This window comes from Sphaeramia orbicularis, chromosome 16, assembly GCF_902148855.1.
Source record: "Sphaeramia orbicularis chromosome 16, fSphaOr1.1, whole genome shotgun sequence".
Taxonomy (NCBI): Eukaryota; Metazoa; Chordata; class Actinopteri; order Kurtiformes; family Apogonidae; genus Sphaeramia; species Sphaeramia orbicularis.
In genome coordinates, this window is record NC_043972.1 from 36,281,446 (window position 1) to 36,300,635 (window position 19,190).

Sequence of the window (19,190 nt, forward strand, 5' to 3'; positions counted from 1 at the left end):
AGCTGGTGGTTACATATTCAGCACAGACAACCTGGTGATGCAGGTCGAGCCTGAGCTTCTTCTACTACAAAATATCCACACGGCAGCAGTTAGTAACCTGAACATCACACAGAAGAACACTCCTAAACTTAAATAAATATTTAAAAAAAAAAAAAAAAAAAAACTGATTTGAAGCTGTTTCATTCAGCTCAAGTTAGGCCCTTTTTAGGACCAAATATAACCAAAATAGTATAAAAAAAAAAAAAAAATGTTTTGCATTGCTGGATTATTCTTGATTTTTATATCATTAAGAGTAGAGTAGAGTAGAGTAGAGTAGAGTAGAGTAGAGTAGAAGAGAAGAGAAGAGAAGAGAAGAGAAGAGAAGAGAAGAGAAGAGAAGAGAAGAGAAGAGAAGAGAATTTATTGTATTTAAAAAATATTATTGTACAGTGCAACAAAATTTGGTTGTACATGCTGTAAGGTGCTCAAGTAGATACACACTTCAATTATACAGTCAAGTATAAAAAGTGTAAGCATAAAAAAGTCATGTAAAAAAAAAAAAACTCAATCAGCTCTAACTTCTCGGCTGATTAATTTATTTTATTGGCATGTGTTTTAAAACTTTATCAACAGCATAACACGACCTGGTAGAAACTGAGAAAACAGAACCTGTGTTAATGCTTGTTCCTCACAGATCGAAGTCACCTCTATGCCAGTGAAATTCACTCAATAGTCTGCAGCGCCCCCGTCAGGACAAGAAGGAAAAACACCAGTGCAAAATGTAGATTAAGAATTTGAAATATCCTATCTGTGCTCCAATGTCATAAATCTAAATACGCACTGGTATTTGTATAGACAAGTCTGGGCTTTTCTCTTTATGCCTGTGAAATGTGTTTGTCTCACAGAGAACTAAGAGTATGACACAATGATCAGGTTAGACAACTTACACTGTGTAGCAATTATTGATGCAACTTTTTTTTTTAGTGTCTGTGACAAGTTTTTCAAAACCATAGACAACATGCAAATGTAGTACTAATATGGAACAGGAGGATTTACAGTAGCATTAGGTCACCGGTCAGTCTCACTTAAACATATCCTTTTTCATCATTTCAGTTCATTACAAGCTGTTTTGGTGAAACTGAAAAAGAAAATAATTGACCTTTGATGATCAGCAATGTACAAAGGCTTTAAAAAAAAAAAAAGTATAGTTATATGAATGTGGAAGCTAAAAAATACAGACACACCTGTTCTTACATGATATTTTGTAATCTAAAATCAAAAATACTCAATAAAATATCAAACAGATTTTTTACTTTTTTATTGTACAATATTATAATCACATTTTGTACAAATTCTTTAACAAAAAACATAATAATAATTCAGGCTACATGACAGAGATGTGTTTGCCAAGGGCCTGACACGGAAATGTCCTTTAACACTGCACTGAACCTGCATGCAGCACTTAGACCCATGCTGCTGCTGGAGGGGAGGGGCCACAAATACACACAGACGTCTAGTCAGAGGTGGGTTAACATGGTGTCTCTCTGTTCACCCCTCAGATCTTAAAATGTAAGAAGTGCAAAAGCAGCAAGGGTGATCAGTGAAGATGAGGATCATGTACTGAAAAAGCTGCATAAAAACACAGTTCTTGTTTATCAGTGTGTAGTAGTGATGGGGAGGAAAGGGGGCTAATTTGTTGTTTGGTCCAGGTCCAATGTGTTAAGAAGCCAAGGCGCGGGGTCAGAGGTCATCAGGCAGCGTTTAAGAGCGGGTGTACTTTCCCCAAATGTGCAGCATGAAGACAGAGGCGATGAAGAGCAGGCTCATCACCAGCACTGGCACTGGGCCTCTGTCACAACAAAGAGATGCTGATTAACACAAAGATTAACATGCTCACACACAAAATCCTATCATCTGCAGGAACCCCATGTCTTAGTGGAGTGGCTGATTTTATTGATGAGCTTTGGAAACAAGGAGGGGCTCTCATCTCTGAAGGAGGGACTGATCTGAGTGGAAATGGGGGGGGGGGGGGGTGCGCATTGCTAAGTAGCAGCATTGCCATGCCAACCATATCCTCAGTGGCCCCCTCCTCCTCCTGTCAGAAGGCTGTAATTGAGTTGACCTTTCAGAGTGGATCCTTTAATGAAGCTTTGAGGCCGGCGTCTAATGCAGGAACAAACACATACTCGATATACAGCAGTGTATGGCAAGTCTGCCCTCATTCGACTGCTAGAGAGACGCACTCAATAAGAACCACAGCCCCATCGATCAACTATGGACGATTATGGCCCGGAGACAGGAAGTGTTCTCTAATATTGGGGACCAGGCTGTGGCAGAAATTAAGTTTGGGAAGTTGAAAGTTTTCTAAACCCATTCTGATGCAACTGTGCCCACTTAAAGACACTCACATTTGTCCCCCATTCAGATTATCTGCTACACCAAAGAAGCACGTCTGTCTAATTTACTGCCATTAAACTTTCCTCCTATTCAGCTTCATGAACATAAATTTAATTAACAACTGTCGGAAATCCTGAGAATTACTTTAATGATATTTTTCTGGGTGAATACAAGTAAAAATGTCAAACAGTGCATGTACACACACACACACAAGCAAGCATGCATTTTGTGTAGGAGTGCATATTACAGTTTTTATAAACTACTTACACTTTTAGACCTGGCGAGTCCTCAGTGTAGAAGCGCCACATGCCCCCTGTGCCAGCTGATCCTGTAGTTCTGCCGCCACTGCGTGTGCCGCTGCTGGTTGCTTTCCTGTGGGGAAAAAAAGTCACAGACCGAGTCAGGATTATGCTGACTATGACAAAAATGTAGTGACTGAAAGTGACAGAGCAACTGACAAAACTCAAACTTAAGTAACACTCAAGATCAGTGTCTTCATATGTTTCACAAATCAAAATACTGGTTCCAAAAGACATTTTTACTTTTATCGGATACAACTTTAAGACCAAAGCTACAAATCCTGATTCTCAGCCTGACATTTACAAAATATTAAAAAGTCTATAGTCACAGTGTAACTACAGTAGATGGTGATTACAGAGTTGAGCGATTCATGGCTGCTTCATGTATGTGATAAATGAAGCAGAGGTTAGGGAGGTAATGAAGAGGGTGATAGTAGTGAGTAATAATGCGAGCACTTGATTACACACTGATTAAGTCCACAACACAAAATCTGTTAACTTTTCTAATCTACTTGGAGCACATGAATATAGGCAAGAGCTACCTGAAGACCACCAATCACCCTTTATGGTCTGACGACCAGATTGGGAGCCATCATTGGTGAGTGAATTCAATCCTATGCTCTGATGTTAAGTGGATCTCAATAGTCAATACACTTGCTATAAATAAAACTCTCAATGTGCCATACATTTTCTCTAACCTCTTCTGTTCTATACCGCCAAAAGGTTTTCTTTTACTCTGAGTTTTGAGGAATAAGCAATGATTTGTATTGAGGTATAGTGATTATTCTGGTGTTACAGTTGGAACACTTTGACTACAGTTTATGTAACATCCGGTGAAATCTAAACAGTCTGAAAGTTTATGTGTACCTCTGTCTAACTGTGGAGCCGGCTGCACGAGGGGCCACTGTCTTGCTGGGGGAACGGCCAGATGCCCCAACGTTAGTTGCACTTGCTGCTGGTCCAGGCTGAAAAGGTAGAGACAAATGCTCAGTGATAAAATTCATACACTTTTAGTTCAATTCATTAATGTGAAACAAACTATATTTGCTATATGATATAACTACATAAAACCCCAAGCATGATACAGTTAGCCAATTGGGTGAATGAATAGATATAAATATCAGTAACTGAAATGACTAAAACTAAAATGAGTGAATATATTAAAAAGAGATTAAGAGCTCTCTTTCAGCCTCCATGTAGATTTTCCAGTTTTTCTACACAGACCTTTACAAATCCAAAGCATTTCGAATAGACATGTTACCAGTTCTAAGTTTTGAGCCCTTCTTCAGCTAAACTATGGAGACTGAGGGCTAAGGCCTGACTAACTCTCAACTGTGTCCACCGTTACCATCTCACATTTACAACATGCGGCATACTCACCATAATATGTTCAGATATACACTGTGTAATTCAGCACTACATATTTGGTTAAACTTAACTTTACGTTTCGATATACGTTAAGACAGCCACGTCCACAGTGAGAAGCTAATGCTACCAAGCTAACAGACAGCAAAGAGCTACTCTTGATTAACTGAATGAAAGACTGCTGGGTAGTGTAAAGAGTCTAAACCAAGATGATGATGCTGGGAATGCTGGCATACCATTTCTATTTAAATATGATCCGAGCCGAGGTGACTGTGTGCTCTTCTCTTCAAGCTGAAGTCCACGTCAAATGAACGGGAGACTGTGAGAATTGGTAAAAATCACAGAAGAGATCTGGCTAAGCTGACGCCTGTCTAAAAAGGACACGACGGCAAAACACAAGACCAGCGTAGGTATCCAAGCAGATGCCGGACCAGTTTATTACTTTGAACAGAGAATCAACAGAGAAGTCCCCATTAAGAGCTATTTAAACTGTCACTTGCTAATTTTTTAAAAGTTAAAAATATGTGTGCTTTTGAATAATTTAATACATTTACATACTTATCTTGTAATTTAAAGGCGAATATTTGGTCTACCAATCCAATGAAGAAGACGTGTCTCACAGGAAGCGCTTGCCCATGTTGAGAAATAAGCGCCATTTTGGTGCAAACTCAGAGGAACCATCACGTCAATCTGAACGTAGATTTTGATCCAATATGGCGCCCGAGTGGTGTAGTTTCATCACAGCCGGTCTGAAACTGTAGCGTAACAGACGATTATAATCACAGGTTTATGAACTTGGTGGAGTACTCAGGAGAACCAAAGGTAATTATCATTATTAATAGAATTATTGGACTACAGTTCAATTATACGGGGAGGTGGTTTTGATATACCGTCCACAAGTAAGCTATCATCGGTTTATGAGCTTTAAAGCCTTGTATTCACCATTATATTACTGTAGCTAATGCTCTCTCATCTTTCTAATGCAAAATTCCACCTGAAAATGCATGCATATGCTGTGTTTTTTCTGTTGTGGAGTTCCTATCTCTAATTATTGAGAGCAATAGAAATTCTGCAGCCTAGCTTCTACTAAATGTGTTTTAGCATTATTGTGACAGCCAATAGAAACAGGTTCACTGTTGAAAAATCATGACACAGAAAGCTTTAGCAGTAAAGTTTGTCAACTTCTTCAACACTGCAGGTCTGAAAAGGGTTTCCTTTCAGCATTAAAGATTAAACTCATAAATACTTGCTCCATCTTGTTCAATATTAATAAGTCTCAATTTGTTAAAATGCCAGTGGAAATGTGTTTGTCTAATGCAGGGTAATGAAAGTTATTCTCAAAAATCTCTTGCTATTATGAATGCCTAGATCTTTTACTTCCAAATTTGTTTTCATTGTTGTCTGATACAAACTGTAGAGCATATGTAATGTTGACTTAATCCTTTACATGTGTATGTTGAGGATGTCCCGAGTGGTGTTTCTGCATCCAGACCTGGGTATCGGTGGAGCTGAACGACTGGTGGTCGATGCTGCTGTGGCTCTTAAGACTCGTGGGTGCAGTGTCCAGATCTGGACAGCCCATTATGACCCAGCACACTGCTTCTCTGAGACCCTGGACCCAGATCTGCCTGTGGTACATATAGATCCACATTACTACATAATAACGCACTAAGACAAAAAAAAAAAACTAAGACTGAGCTTGTCAAGGGATTCATCCGTTTTTCTTTCTGACCCATTTCTCTTGTAACAGGTGTGTGTGGGCGACTGGCTACCCACCAGCCTCTTTGGTTACCTGCATGCCCTGTGTGCCTACCTGAGGATGATCTATGTTGCACTCTATCTGGTCTTCCTCAGTGGTGTGGAGTATGATGTCATCTTCTGTGATCAGGTTATTTTAAGATTTTTCTATTACAGATTTGTGTCATGCAGTAACAATAATCTGTTGGTTTGGGAGTTTTGTTTACTGTCAGGATTATCTGACTGTTAGGTAATTACTTCCACTGTCAGTCAGTTTTTCTAACACACCCTCTTCCATCCTTATTTTCTATTTGACGTTTTACACAAATACAGTCAAGGTCCGAAGTTTTCAATGTAAACTTTAAATGTATCTTGACTAGATAAACTCAAACTCCGTTTTTCATTATTTAAATTTTTTTTTTAAGTATATACAATGAATTCAGTTTGCTTTATTTTGATCATGTCAAACTGCTGAGTAATATTTAAGAGAACTTTGAAATTACTTAATCACAGTCAAAATTTTTGTAGACCAAGTCTTTCAACAGCCTGGAAAACTCTGGAAATTGATGCCATGACTTTGGTAACACAAAAAAAGCAAGACAAAACATTGCAGATGAGCACAATGACACAGACCTTATCTTTTGGTGAAATGTTCACTGGTCTCAGGAGACAAAATGACAGTGTTTGGACATAAGAATCAACCGTAATGTATGGAGGAAGAAGGGAGAGGAGTGTAAACTGATGAACATCATCACTACTGTGAAGCACAGGGCGGTGTGTCATGGTCTAAGGATGTTTTGCTGTAAGAGAGACTGGTATATGGTAGACATAAAAATGGAAAAATAAATTGATATTTTTAATCTGAGCTGATACAGGGAATATAGAAGGACAGTGAACATTTGGAACTGTGAAAAACTGAGTGTGACATTGTTCAGTTTTTATTTGAAGTGCATGAACGCAAACTCAGGTGTAGACACAGAGTACAGACTGGAGTATTTCTTTCTCAAAGGACTTATATATATATATATATATATATATATATATATATATATATATATATATATATATATATATATATATATATATATATATATATAAAATGTTTAACAAGTAATGAAACAAAAATGATGGTTTATTAAGGATTTTAAATGATTTCATTGCAACACAAGTAAAATACAACACATGACATTCTGTATATTATTTTTTAGGTGGTCAATCAGTCATCTTCAGAACCACAATATTTGTTTGTCTATGAGCTTATTTTAATTCACTCTGATACATTAGCCAACCTGACATCAAGTGCAATATGAAAAGAGGTCAAGTGTTAGTAATAAATGACTAATTGGCTAAATATATTTGTGCAATTTGTACATGTGTACTTTTTTAAGTTATTTCAACCTCGCCTCTTCCTTTATGTGATTCCACTCCAGGTATCTGTATGTATCCCGGTACTCAGACTGTCCCGTCACAGGAAGAAGGTTTTGTTCTACTGTCACTTCCCAGACCAGCTACTAACACAAAGGAAGTCGGCCTTGAAGAAGCTTTACCGTGCACCCATTGATTGGCTGGAGGAACGTACCACTGGCATGGCTGACTTGGTGTGTAACGGTTGAAGACTGGGGGGTTCATCATATTCTTTGGATTTTTTTACTGCCTCACTTTTAAAATTCAGAATAATATGGTGGTAATGTGGGTGACTGAGGAAGATCAGGAGTGTTTAGCCACTCCTCAGAAATTTTCTCATAAAACAGTATAAACACGAAAAACAGATAAATGGAGAACACAGATAAGATCAGAATCCTAAAGGTCTGAATATAATATTCTGTCTAGTTTTACACCCAGATGCTTGAGCATTTCATCCTTTTTCATCCTCAGCGTCTCCGCTTTATTTTAAGTCTTGTGCAGCGTTAGTGTTTTGTAATTTAATTTACATTAACAGTTTCAAAACATAAATAGTCTTTGTTGATTCTGGTGCACAGGAGGTAAATATAGGACCAGACAAAACAACAATAGAATAGCATACTCCAAATTAATATGTTTCATGAATGCGAAACTGTTTTATCAGAAATGTAACATTTGATAGGATGTACAGTGTCTCCTCCTGACTGAATTGTTCTTTCTATCCACAGTGCCGTTTATTCTAATGCTTCCCACAAAAGTCTGAAATTAAATGAATCAGAATGCAGTTATTTCAATTTGGAGAGCTATGAAAAACTGCAGTGGTTATTTTAAATGAAATGTAGCTTGATCTCTGCAGGCAAACTGCTGTGAAAGCTCAGGGCCCTGATAGAAAGGAAGTGACATTTTGATTTTAGTCTAGACTTTAGGAAAATCAAATACCTCAGGCCTCCATCCAGCCCACAGGGATTTAAACGCCTGTGATACATGTACGATCTGTATGAACTAATCTGTCTGTGCTTCCTCTCAGATTCTGGTAAACAGCCAGTTCACCGCAGGCATCTTCAGGGAAACCTTTCATAGTCTAAGTGGGGTCCAGACAGATGTCCTCTATCCCTCCCTCAATACTCGTACCTTTGACCAGCCATCCGCTGAAGCGCAGAGCCTGGAAGGGCTGCTACCTGAGGGGACCTCCAACCTGTTTCTCTCTCTGAACCGATATGAGCGAAAGAAGAATCTCGGCCTGGCTCTGGAGGCTCTGGCAGCCCTGAAGTGCAGTCTTCCTTTGGGCCAGAAAACGAACATTCACCTGGTGGTGGCGGGGGGTTACGACGACCGGGTGACTGAGAATGTTCAGCATTTCACTGAACTGAAGGAGCTTGCAGCGCAGCTCGACTTGGAGGGCTGCGTCACATTCCTGCGCTCCCCCTCTGATGCACTGAAGGTGGCGCTGCTACGGGGCAGCACAGCCGTGTTGTACACCCCAAGCAGAGAGCATTTTGGGATAGTTCCCGTCGAGGCCATGTACTGCTGCTGCCCTGTTATCGCTGTGAACTCTGGGGGCCCCCTGGAGAGCGTGGCAGACGGGGAGACGGGCTTCCTGTGCGAGCCCACGGCGGAGGCCTTCTCTAAGGCCATGGAGAGGTTCATCAGGGAGCCGCAACTCCACAGGGGCATGGGACAAGCTGGGAGGAGGAGGGTACAAGATAAATTTTCTCTGGAAGCTTTCTCAGACCAGCTGTATGGGTACATTATGAGACTCAGCCAGTGATGTGAAAGCTGCAGGACAGAATAGACAGCCAGTGGAAAGGCAGAAACAATATTATCCTACTGAACTGTGCATTGTCTGTGGACAACTGGGGTGTGGGTCTGCACAGAGAACTGCTGTCTGCTACCAGAATGTATGTGTAGATGTGGTGAGAGGTCGGGGGTGTTATGAGGACTTAGGGCACAATTAATCAGCATTCCCCTGGAGGGGTTGCTGCGAGGGGAAAAAAAATGACGGAATCTCGCTACCAATTAAGAAAAGAGTAACGAGTTAAAAAAACACCACCCTGCAAGTGTGTATGTGCGGTTGCGTAGTTGTGCATGTGTAGCAGCACAGCAACCAAGATCCTAGCAAATGAGCAAACCAAAAGGATTGATTGTTAGAGTGAAATGTTTTGCACTGTGTATATGTTTTTTTCTCTTTCTTTTCTCCAGTTCTCTTTGTCTTTGTGTGTTTGGGCCTGAAGAAGAATGTTGTTCCGACCTTGTGCCGTCACGCTGTGCACAATCCCAGATCGATAAACGGGATGCTTCCTGTTTATTCCTGTCCTCCCGGAGCTTTGTTCACTCGTCGCATTCAGAAGACGCTGGCCTGTCCGTGACTCTTGCTGCTGCGTGGAGGTTATTAGCAGATGATAGAGCGTGTTTGGCTTTATTAGAGGTCTGGCTGATGGGCAGTGCGCCTGTGTCTGGGTCATTATCAACGAGGAGAATAGCAGAAGGTCATTGTGTCTGGCCTCCTCAGCCCTTTTACTGTATAGAAATGCTCTTATTGACATTCCTGAAGTCTTAATAAACAAGAGGACACATACTTTCCCAACTCATATGGGGGTTTGCTTTGTTGGTAAGTTTTTTTTGGCCTTTAATAGAGTTTGCTAAGGATTTGTGTTGAAGCACAGAAACATTGTTAATGCTGTGCTGTCCTTTTTTTTTTTTTTTTTTTTTTTTTCACCATTGAACACATTTGATTGTACCTTGAGTTGTTAAATGAAGCATTCTCAGACAATGTAGCATCCAAACACTTTTTATTTTGCTCATTATCAAAGTTACTGAAGGAAAACATTAAAAAGATCTCAAGTTTCTGTCTCAGTCCTCTGCTGCATTATCATTTCCAGAGTCTGAGTTGTGTCCACATGCGCTTCATTCTTTTTCTTGAAGGGAATCTAAAAAAGAACAAAACTGAAACATCAGTTTACAGTTATAATGATGATTGCGCTAATAATCACATTTGATCACATAGATGAACTCACCTGGTTGCACACAGCTTTGCCATATCGGACAAAAGTAGCGAAGTGCTCACTGTTGAATTTCATCATGTCATAGCAGAACTCCTGATGCAGAAACGTCTCGCAGCGCTGCTGTATCACCTCTTGTGGAGCCGGATCCAGAAGGTGGTTGTTGTTGACTCTGATACGAGTCCCTGCCGGCACTTTGACCTCTGAGATGTGCTGTGTGCAGATCCGGGCCTTCTTGAGAATCCGATCAGCCTTTGACTTTGGACTCAACAGCTGAATGAAGCTGCGACACACTTTCTGTGTTGTGTTCTCGTCTTGGATTTGGGGAGGAAGAAAGACAACTTGAGTTGTAATTAAACACAGAGAAAAGATAAAATAAAGGTTAAGGTCATTCACCTCCAATTCCAAAATGGATAACATAGCCTTCTCCAACATAGACGCCCCAAAGAGACAATCCTGTCCAAGGGTTCGCAAACTCAATCAAGTCTCCAATCTGTGCTGTGGACACACTCTGATCAATCTAAGGACAAAACACAACAGTTAAAGCAATACACAGTACTGACAATGATGAGACAGTCAAGCAAGCATTAAGATTAGTGAGTAGAACAATGTTCAGCAAACAAAGCAGAGCTGCAAAATGTAAGAGCTTTATTCAAAGGTTAGAAATAAACAGAAAAGAGCGCTGAAGATCAGAATAAAACATGTCAATTCCAAATCAGAGCTTTGATCTTTAAGTACATTCCCAGAAATGACCCCAAGTCCAAAGCTGGAGAAGTCGATTCACAACATTGACTTTTAATATAGTCATTAAATATTTCTCACCTGTCGCCATGTCATTTGCGGGACAAAGCTATTCCAGTTTTCTAACATATCCATCGCTGCTGTTAGCTGGGGATGACAGACCGGACTAATGAACAATGTCCAATAACTGGGACGTTATAAACTGTTTATGAAGAGCTGAGACACTCAATGACTTATCACCGTAATAGTCAGCCTAATATATCACCTATTAATCTAATACCTGCACCAGATTCAGGCACACACTGGACGGCTAGATTATGAAGTTCTCATTTGTTAAGCTTCACTTAAAATGTACAGCTCATTGACACTGTGTATCTGATTCCCATGGTTCATATTGATTTGGGCATTTCTTCTGTCAATTTTCGAAAACCTCAATTGCAAATAAATCAAGGTGCATGTAACGTGTTTTTCACTGCTGTATATTATTTTTCCCTATAGGTCCAATTAGTGCCAGTGGCCTCAGTTTAATTTTAGAAAAAGTAATAATATCTCATATTTGGTTCGTCATTTAGATATTTGTTTGTCAGTTTATATTATATTTTATCTTGTCAAATTATATTTGTGCCATTAAATTTAAAGCTGTTGAGAAAAGAAAACACAATAAAACAAAACAGTGGCCTAATATAACTTATCTTCAGATTAAATAATGGTCAAACACAGTAAGATAAATTGTAGAAGTAGTGTTTATAATGTTGTGTAGACACCTACAGGCATAGATGTGTGTTTGTGCCGGGTTTTCCACTTTCAGAGGTAATAAGTGTGGATGATTAGGAGGGCGTTGGTGCTGTGATTTAGGGGCCCTGCTAGGCCGGATGATGAAAGGGCCCCATAGAGCCTGTAAGGGAGGGTGAGACTCGCAAACAAAAACACAGCAGTAAACACTCATCATGTTTTAATAAAGTGTAAATATGTCCCACTTTACTCCCTGAGTAGAAATATGGTCACTTTTCTATCTGCTTGTGTCTTTTAAAGAAACTGTCTTTACCTCAAAGTTGTGAAGGAACAATCTCTGTCTGTGCCCCCCCCCCCCCCCCCCCCCCCGTGCCCTGTGGTGGGGTGGTTATTGAGATCACGGTGTGTCTGAGTAGCAGTGATAACCGGTACCCAGGTGCCACTGGCACATGGTGTTTAATTAATTAATGAGACCGCGGGGTTGGTTTTCTAATTCCACCTAGCCAGCACGGGGGTGTGGGGGAGATAGCTGCGAAATGTTTAGGTGTGTGTTTTCAGGCGAGGAAAAGGAGAGATGTATGTGGCAGTGTGTGCGTGTTATGGGTGTATATCTATTTTGTTGGCAGTTTGGGAGCTGGTTTCCTTGTTAGTGGAATATTAAATATGTATGGAATATTTTTACTCTGACTTTTAATCACAGGTTATGATTGGGTGTTAATCATGGGCTAAATGAAGCTGATGAGAGAAACGCAGTAGGTGTTCATACATCAATCTGAACTCTTGCTCCTGCATTAACCAGGTCATGGACTCGGTGCCCTGAAAACAGAAACATACAGTACAGAAGATGTAAACATAATGCAAGTACAGGGTGGTGTTCAGCTTGTAGTGTGCATTAAAGGGTACTGTGGGATGTTTCTGTTTTTGTAACAACTGTTTTTTTTGTTTGTTTGTTTTTGTTTTTTAAGCAAAGTTAATCCGACCCTAAAAAATCTGTTAAAAATATTCTCATTATTTTAAGTTTCAGCAGCTGGAGGGGGAAAAGAAGAAATAAAATATTGAAAATGTAGGGTGTTTAATATCAGTCCACTATTTCGCTGTGGACCATAAGTCAAAGATCTCCAGTCATTAATGCATTTAGCTGTAAACAAATCTGAAAGCATTGAGCAAAGACTACACATTTGGAGAAAAATATGTTTCTCTATGTAAATTGGTTTGTTTGTGCTGTTTAGTTGGTGAATTTGCTTAAATGTGTCAAAACAAGGCAACAGAAATTGCTACATATAAATTTTATTTATGTTAAAGAATATAGTTTCTCCAAATTGTCTTAGGTTTATCACAAAAAAATCTATACATTTTTATGAATACAAGACACTCAAAACAACATTATTAACAGAGAAATCTAAATAATTTAACTATATATTTTTTGTTGAATTAAGTGACGTTAATTTTCCATTTTTCATGCTAAAAGTAAATCAATAATGACATTTTCTTCCCATGTAATTATCAAAAATAGATCAGGATCTCTTGAAATCTGTTTTAATTGCATGAAAGTAATTTAAACCTCCCCATTTTTGTGTCTTGGTTTAAATATTTTCCTCTGCTCAGCTGCCAGGAGGAGTTTTACTGTTTAAATAAATGCAGCGGGGAGAAAAAAGCTTCCTGTAATGAATGATGGAATACGGTTAAACAATAGGAAATGTGCATTTGTATTCACAGCTCATCTTAACTGAGCTGTTTTACATGGTACATGTTAACAAATTATGTATTTCATGCTTTACTGCTTCCATAAACTATTCAAATATATTAGCTTACACCTCATAAATGTTAACACTGCAGAACTCTTATACTCACACAGGGAAACAGTCTCAGAAGCTGATATCAAAGAAGGAACAAATGATTTACTCAAGCGATATAAAACTGTACTCTCTGTGGGAGATTACAATAAAACTTCCATAATCTCTGATAGTGGGATATTATAGATAGCCTCTATAAAAACAGCTTTATTGCTCGGCGAAGAGAAGCATTACGACTTGTTCTGCATTGTATGTTGTGGTTTAAACTATCTTATAGCTTCAAGATAAACGAGTCCATAGATTTTAGACGTCAGACATCTAACTCACAGTGGGTTTATCAAAATTTACCAATAAAAATGTTAGGAGTCTTGTTTCGGATGTAAAGTTATGAGGAGGTGATGCCAGCACTGATGAAGTGTACTCAGATAAGAGAAGGTTAAAGAAGGGGGTTGAACACTTTGTCCTAAAGAAACTTGATGCTGATAAGGATAAATAGTCATCACTTTCCACAGGCCAATAGATGTGTTTACAATATTAACTGTTTATATTTTATTCAAGCCAAAGTCACATATGTGTAAATGATTAATATTTGATCCTGTCAAGTTATTACCTGGTTGTAATAAATTTTTGTTTGTATTGAGATTGAAAAACAAAAAAACATAGTAGTATTAGTGTTAGTGTTTTTACCTGTTTATCTTCTGCAGATAAACCAAGATAAACTAGCCTTGATATCTCAGATTTGTTCAGAAAATCAAAGAACATTGTGACAATTAGCAGCTGTTTGTGCTCTTCATACAGCCTGTGAGAAAACATCAGATCTGTACACTGGATAAAGCCTTGTTGGATATAAAGGTAACACTGATTTCTTATGTAGCAGGTAAGTCATCAAGCTTATGCTCCCAAACACAGAATTCATTTGGATTTTGTCCGTATTATTTTTATTTTTGTGCCCAATACTTTTGTTTACAAATAATATTGGGGCAGTAGTCCAACGTTTCCTGTAATTTCAATATAAAGCACTGAATTTTTGTTAAAAATGAATTAAAATATTCTGTCTAACTCCTCAATTTAGCAAATAAAATCTGCTATGAAATACAACATATTTTTTCATTATGATCCAACCAAAATAAACTAACATAAATGGAGGATATTTAACTCAAAACTACATCCTTTAGAGACCAGACAAAAATGCAAAAAATGAGCGTCCCTTCAGTTTTATCAAGCCCTCCTCTGGACTGACATTAAACCTGATGATCACCAATAGTAAGTTTTCTGCTCTTAAATGTGCACATATTTGTTCAAGTTATACCTGAGATATAATTATCCAAGTCATCATTTATTGTTCATGAAAAATCTCAACAGGCCATTTTTGTCTCAACATGGGAAACACTTTGCTCATATTTTCCTAAATATCACATTGTATCCACATATGGAGAAAAAAAACAAACTGGTCAAATAAAAAAATAGGATTTGACATAATTTTCTAGGTATAACCAAGTCTGTTCAGAAAACATTTAATATTTTTGTCTCATACTAAAAAGTTTCCTCACTTACTGCCAAAACTGGGGTAAGTGTATGGTCTCTGATTGCTCTATAAAGCACAGTGTTACAATTTACATATAGAGTTGCTTGAATGCTTAAGTACTAATCCTTTAAGACAGGTAAACGTGCTGAAACACCTCTAGTTTTATCAACCATCTGTTTCTCTCACTGTACAGGTGAGCATTATATCTTCTTTATTCTCCTGGTTTGTTAAATTTATGTCCTAGCTAAGTAAGGGTATCAAACACACACATGCACACAGACATGATGGCTCCCCGGTCGCTCTTCCTGAAGCAGCAGGGGGATACAGGAGGTGGAGGAGGGAGGCAGAAAAAGGAAGAGGCAACAGGAGAATAGACCTCCCATCGAAGCTGGCTCGCTTCCAGCACTCATTCAGCCAGTAATCAGCTGTGAGTCAGTCAGTCAGTCAGTCATACGGCCTTAAACAAACACATTAACATTTGAGCCCACATTGCACGCGCTCGCACATGCACACGCTCAAACATGCTGTCATCAGATTAAATTCACGCACACATGAGCCCTTCAGCACCCACCTGCTGCACTGAGTGTGATTTTCATGCCTTTCATACAACCCTTTGGAAGGAGTGTTTGTCTCCTTGCAGATGCTGTATTGTGGTTCGCTTAGGGCAACCACAGGAAGGGGTCTTAAAACATGAGGGTAGAGGGCTAACATACTGCATTGTGTGTAGGCAGATGTGCAGATAACAGGCTGGTTGGGTGCACCCTGATCAAGGTGCACCATCGCTCACCAGTGGCCCTGAAGGGGCTTTCAGCTGGCAGGTTTGACGCCATGTTGCTGCACAGGAGAAGCCAAGCAGAGCCCTACACAGCTGGGCAGGATAACCTCTGGTGATTACACTCATAGGGGTGAATGTCAATCAAACAATCTGCCTGAATATGTGTATGTGTGTGTGTGTGTGTGTGTGTGTGTGTTGTCTGAGTGTGTGAGACAATGCCTCTTAATTGTTGATGCAAGTTTGCTTTATGTACAACTATGCATTTTTAATGTGTGTGTGTGTGTGTGTGCATGTGCATGTGTGTGTGTGGTGTGTGTGTGTGTGTGTGTGTGTGTGTGTGCTTGGTGCCCAGTGATGGCCTGGTAGATTGAGCTGTCAGTCGGCAGGCAGCAGATGAAGATTAATGGAGTGCACAAACAATAAGAGGCTGGCAATGATCATAAATATGCTAATGACCATTATCAATAGAAACTCACTGACATGCATCAGTGTGTGTGTGTGTGTGTGTGTGTGTGTGTGTATACAGTATTCACACAGCAGAGATTTAGGATCAGAGGTGATATAGGTTACAGAGTTAAAATCCCTCTCCTCCCTCTGGGGCACACACACACACACACACACACACACGCACACACACACAATGCTTGTCTTTCTTCATGGGAGCACCTCACTGAGATCGTGCATTCCCTAACCCCTCATCCTAACATTAACCATCACAGCTCACTGCCTAAATCAAAACCTCCTCTAAAACTATTTATTAACCCTCAAAATGTTGTGAGATCCATCAGTTCTGTCCCCACAAAGTACACAGACAAGCATGCCCACACTCTCATTTTTCGACTGGCAGTGATGGACAGGGGAGCCGTCGTCCCATGTGTTATTACAGTATTTAGTTATTTTACAAGAGGGAGGGGAAGAGGAGAGCTCATTGAGATGATGACATGATTGGTGTCGCATTAAAATGTGTTTATTTAGTGTTTGTGTGTGTAGGTGTGTGAGAAGGGCAGCGGACAGCGATGATGTCTGTGCCAAGCCTCTGATTAAGAGTACAGGTTCAGCTAATGGTACAATGAGAGGCTGATTAAGAGAGGAAGAGGTGGTGGAAAAAAAAAGAGAGCAGAGGGAGATAAAAGGGGGAGATGGAAAGATCTATTCAGTAAACTGATGATGGGGCTCTTTGTTGTCTCGTCCCATTCTCTGGTCCTCTGGGGTCCTTCCTCTGTCTGCAGCCTACACTCATTTTTATATGAAAAGCCTCTCTCTTTTTTTTTTTTTTTTTTTTTTATCTCTTTCTATCCTCTATCTACCCCAGCCTTCCTCCCCCCACCTTCCTTTCACTGCTCATATGGGTCATACGCACAAAACAGCACTATGGGGGCCCTGAACTAAAACCTGGTCGTCCACTTTATCACCTGAAAATACACTTCTTAACCTCCTTCTACCTAGTTTTCACCCCCGGTCATCTCCTCTCCTTCCTCCTCCCGCCCACTCTGCTGCTCCGCCAGGCTCTTGCATAGTCCGCTGGGAAATGTCGAGGGCTCACGGGGCTCTCCGACCTTCCTCGTCCTTTAAACACACACACACACACATGCACTCCTGCAGATACAGACGTACACACTAAGATCCTGATGGAGAGTGTAATTTGTGTGTAGCAGGGTGGGGATGGATGGAGCGTGTAAAGTAGTCATAGGGAAGTGGTTATGATTGGGGCTAATGAGCTCACAGGGGACGCTGGGATGGAGGAGGCCGGCCAATGGCGGCTCTGGTTCAGATACATGTCTCTGGAGTGTCCCTGCTGAGCTGAGACCCTCATGACCTCATGGGAATTTGTTTGTGTATGAGTGTGTGTGTCTGAATAGCTGCTGTCTGAAAACCCAACAGTCCCAGTGGTCATTATACACTCATTGTGCTGAGCTGGTTATTATAGCGCTCCATGGACAGAGGTAGTTATGCATTTAGATGTCGAATCAAATCGGTCATTAAGTCAAGGTCAGGGATAACTGGTAAAACACAGAGAGGTTGCTTGTTTTTATACTTTTTTTTTTTTTTACTTTGTCTTTATGATCACCTCTCATGTTATAAACGTTCAGTATATGATATTTGGCGGCATGTAGTGGGGAAGTTGCAGATTACAACCGGTTGCATACACCTCACCTCACCCTGCCTAACAGCGGCTGTGAAAAACTTTTTATTTTATTTATTCAGTGCTCTTTTGATGAAGGCTACAACAGATGATGAGATTTCAGTCTTAAAAGTTTATCATCTACCCCAATATGTGATATGGATCTCGTAAAGTTAGATATGTGGCACCTAGAAGTTTAACTTCAGAACGGTAGTTGCTCAGTTTTCTATATTTCTAGATGTTAATATCTTGTTTGTACCTCTTCATGATTTGTTCATTTATGTTGTTTCATTTCCTTGTGTTGCACTGCAAGCATAGATCATATTAAACAGAAACACATCACTGTAAACTGTGTAGAATAAGTCCTTTTTTGGGGGGTGTTTTCAGGATCTGACAGGTAAAGTCCTATGCTTCTGTCTGTGCATCTTGCTTGTTTCTGCTGGGGATGCAATAAAATATGAATGTTTTCCACACCTTTACACTGACGGTGTCTGAGTGGTGCAACAGATACAACATGTACATAAACTGTGTAACAATAACATTTACTGAAAGTATATATCCAAGAACAAAATAGCATGTGTATTCACTGTCTAACCCTACTGCTATAGAAATAAAAAAAAAAATTAAGCTAAGCTAAAGATCGCACTGTTACAGTGGTGGTATTTACATTAATGAACCATATTCATGCTTGAAAATAGTTGGTGAGCGACACACCTGGATGCCTCCTGTTATAAAGAGGAGGAAGTCTGTTCTGAGCTATAGTACAAACATAGCAGACTCTGTGGAGGGCAAACACTCCCCCCAGTAGATATAAAACACCACAATTCTTATTTTCAGATTATTTGTAAATGATAATAATAATAATGATAATAATAATAATGATAATAATAATAATAATAATAATGATGCATATTACGTTCTATTTCTGTAGTTGCATCCGCCTGAATTTCATGGAGACTTGGTTTCAGGGTTTGCGTTAGGTCAATGTTGGGGCGTTCTCAAATACTGATGTGTTCACTGACATTTTCAGAGATGATAAGGGCTGTAGATGTTCAATTTATAGAATTTTCCTTCAGAGTTTTAAAGACAACCTTGATAATCCAAGGTAAACCTTACAGTCAGAAGCCTTACAACCCAAAATATGATAGAAAACAGACATGAGGTTAAAGGATGATTAGTAATTCAACATCTCACAACCCGTCCCGCACTTAGAATGATGATGAAACGTCATTCTCTTTGGCTATATATACATAAATTTCGTCTCTCGTTTCATTCTTAGAAGATGTATATGTCTAACGATATTGATAAGGAGACCAGCAGAACAC

The 19,190-nt window shown here is 39.6% G+C and overlaps 3 protein-coding genes across 4 annotated transcripts; 1 reads left to right on the forward strand and 2 right to left on the reverse strand.

Moving 5' to 3' along the window:
- Positions 1-1,280: 1,280 nt before the first annotated feature.
- sec61b (SEC61 translocon subunit beta) lies at positions 1,281-4,433 on the reverse strand. Its single transcript, XM_030158230.1, has 4 exons — positions 4,277-4,433; positions 3,543-3,640; positions 2,644-2,748; positions 1,281-1,828 (listed from the first exon to the last, which is right to left on the reverse strand). The coding sequence occupies exons 1-4, from the start codon at positions 4,277-4,279 to the stop codon at positions 1,741-1,743; spliced, it is 294 nt and encodes a 97-aa protein (XP_030014090.1). The 5' UTR covers positions 4,280-4,433; the 3' UTR covers positions 1,281-1,740.
- Positions 4,434-4,759: 326 nt separating this feature from the next.
- On the forward strand, positions 4,760-10,024 carry alg2 (ALG2 alpha-1,3/1,6-mannosyltransferase). 2 transcript variants are annotated; one of them, XM_030158229.1, is made up of 5 exons: positions 4,760-4,862; positions 5,502-5,673; positions 5,791-5,928; positions 7,208-7,375; positions 8,206-10,024. In XM_030158229.1, the coding sequence occupies exons 2-5, from the start codon at positions 5,503-5,505 to the stop codon at positions 8,944-8,946; spliced, it is 1,218 nt and encodes a 405-aa protein (XP_030014089.1). In that variant the 5' UTR covers positions 4,760-4,862; position 5,502; the 3' UTR covers positions 8,947-10,024. The 2 variants fall into 2 exon arrangements, with proteins under 2 accessions (XP_030014089.1, XP_030014088.1); XM_030158228.1 differs by having other exon boundaries at positions 4,832-4,862; positions 5,490-5,673.
- Positions 10,016-17,556, reverse strand: LOC115435800 (phospholipase A and acyltransferase 2-like). The gene is made up of 4 exons (XM_030158416.1): positions 17,467-17,556; positions 10,574-10,697; positions 10,193-10,491; positions 10,016-10,105 (listed from the first exon to the last, which is right to left on the reverse strand). The coding sequence occupies exons 1-4, from the start codon at positions 17,554-17,556 to the stop codon at positions 10,016-10,018; spliced, it is 603 nt and encodes a 200-aa protein (XP_030014276.1).
- Positions 17,557-19,190: the final 1,634 nt, after the last annotated feature.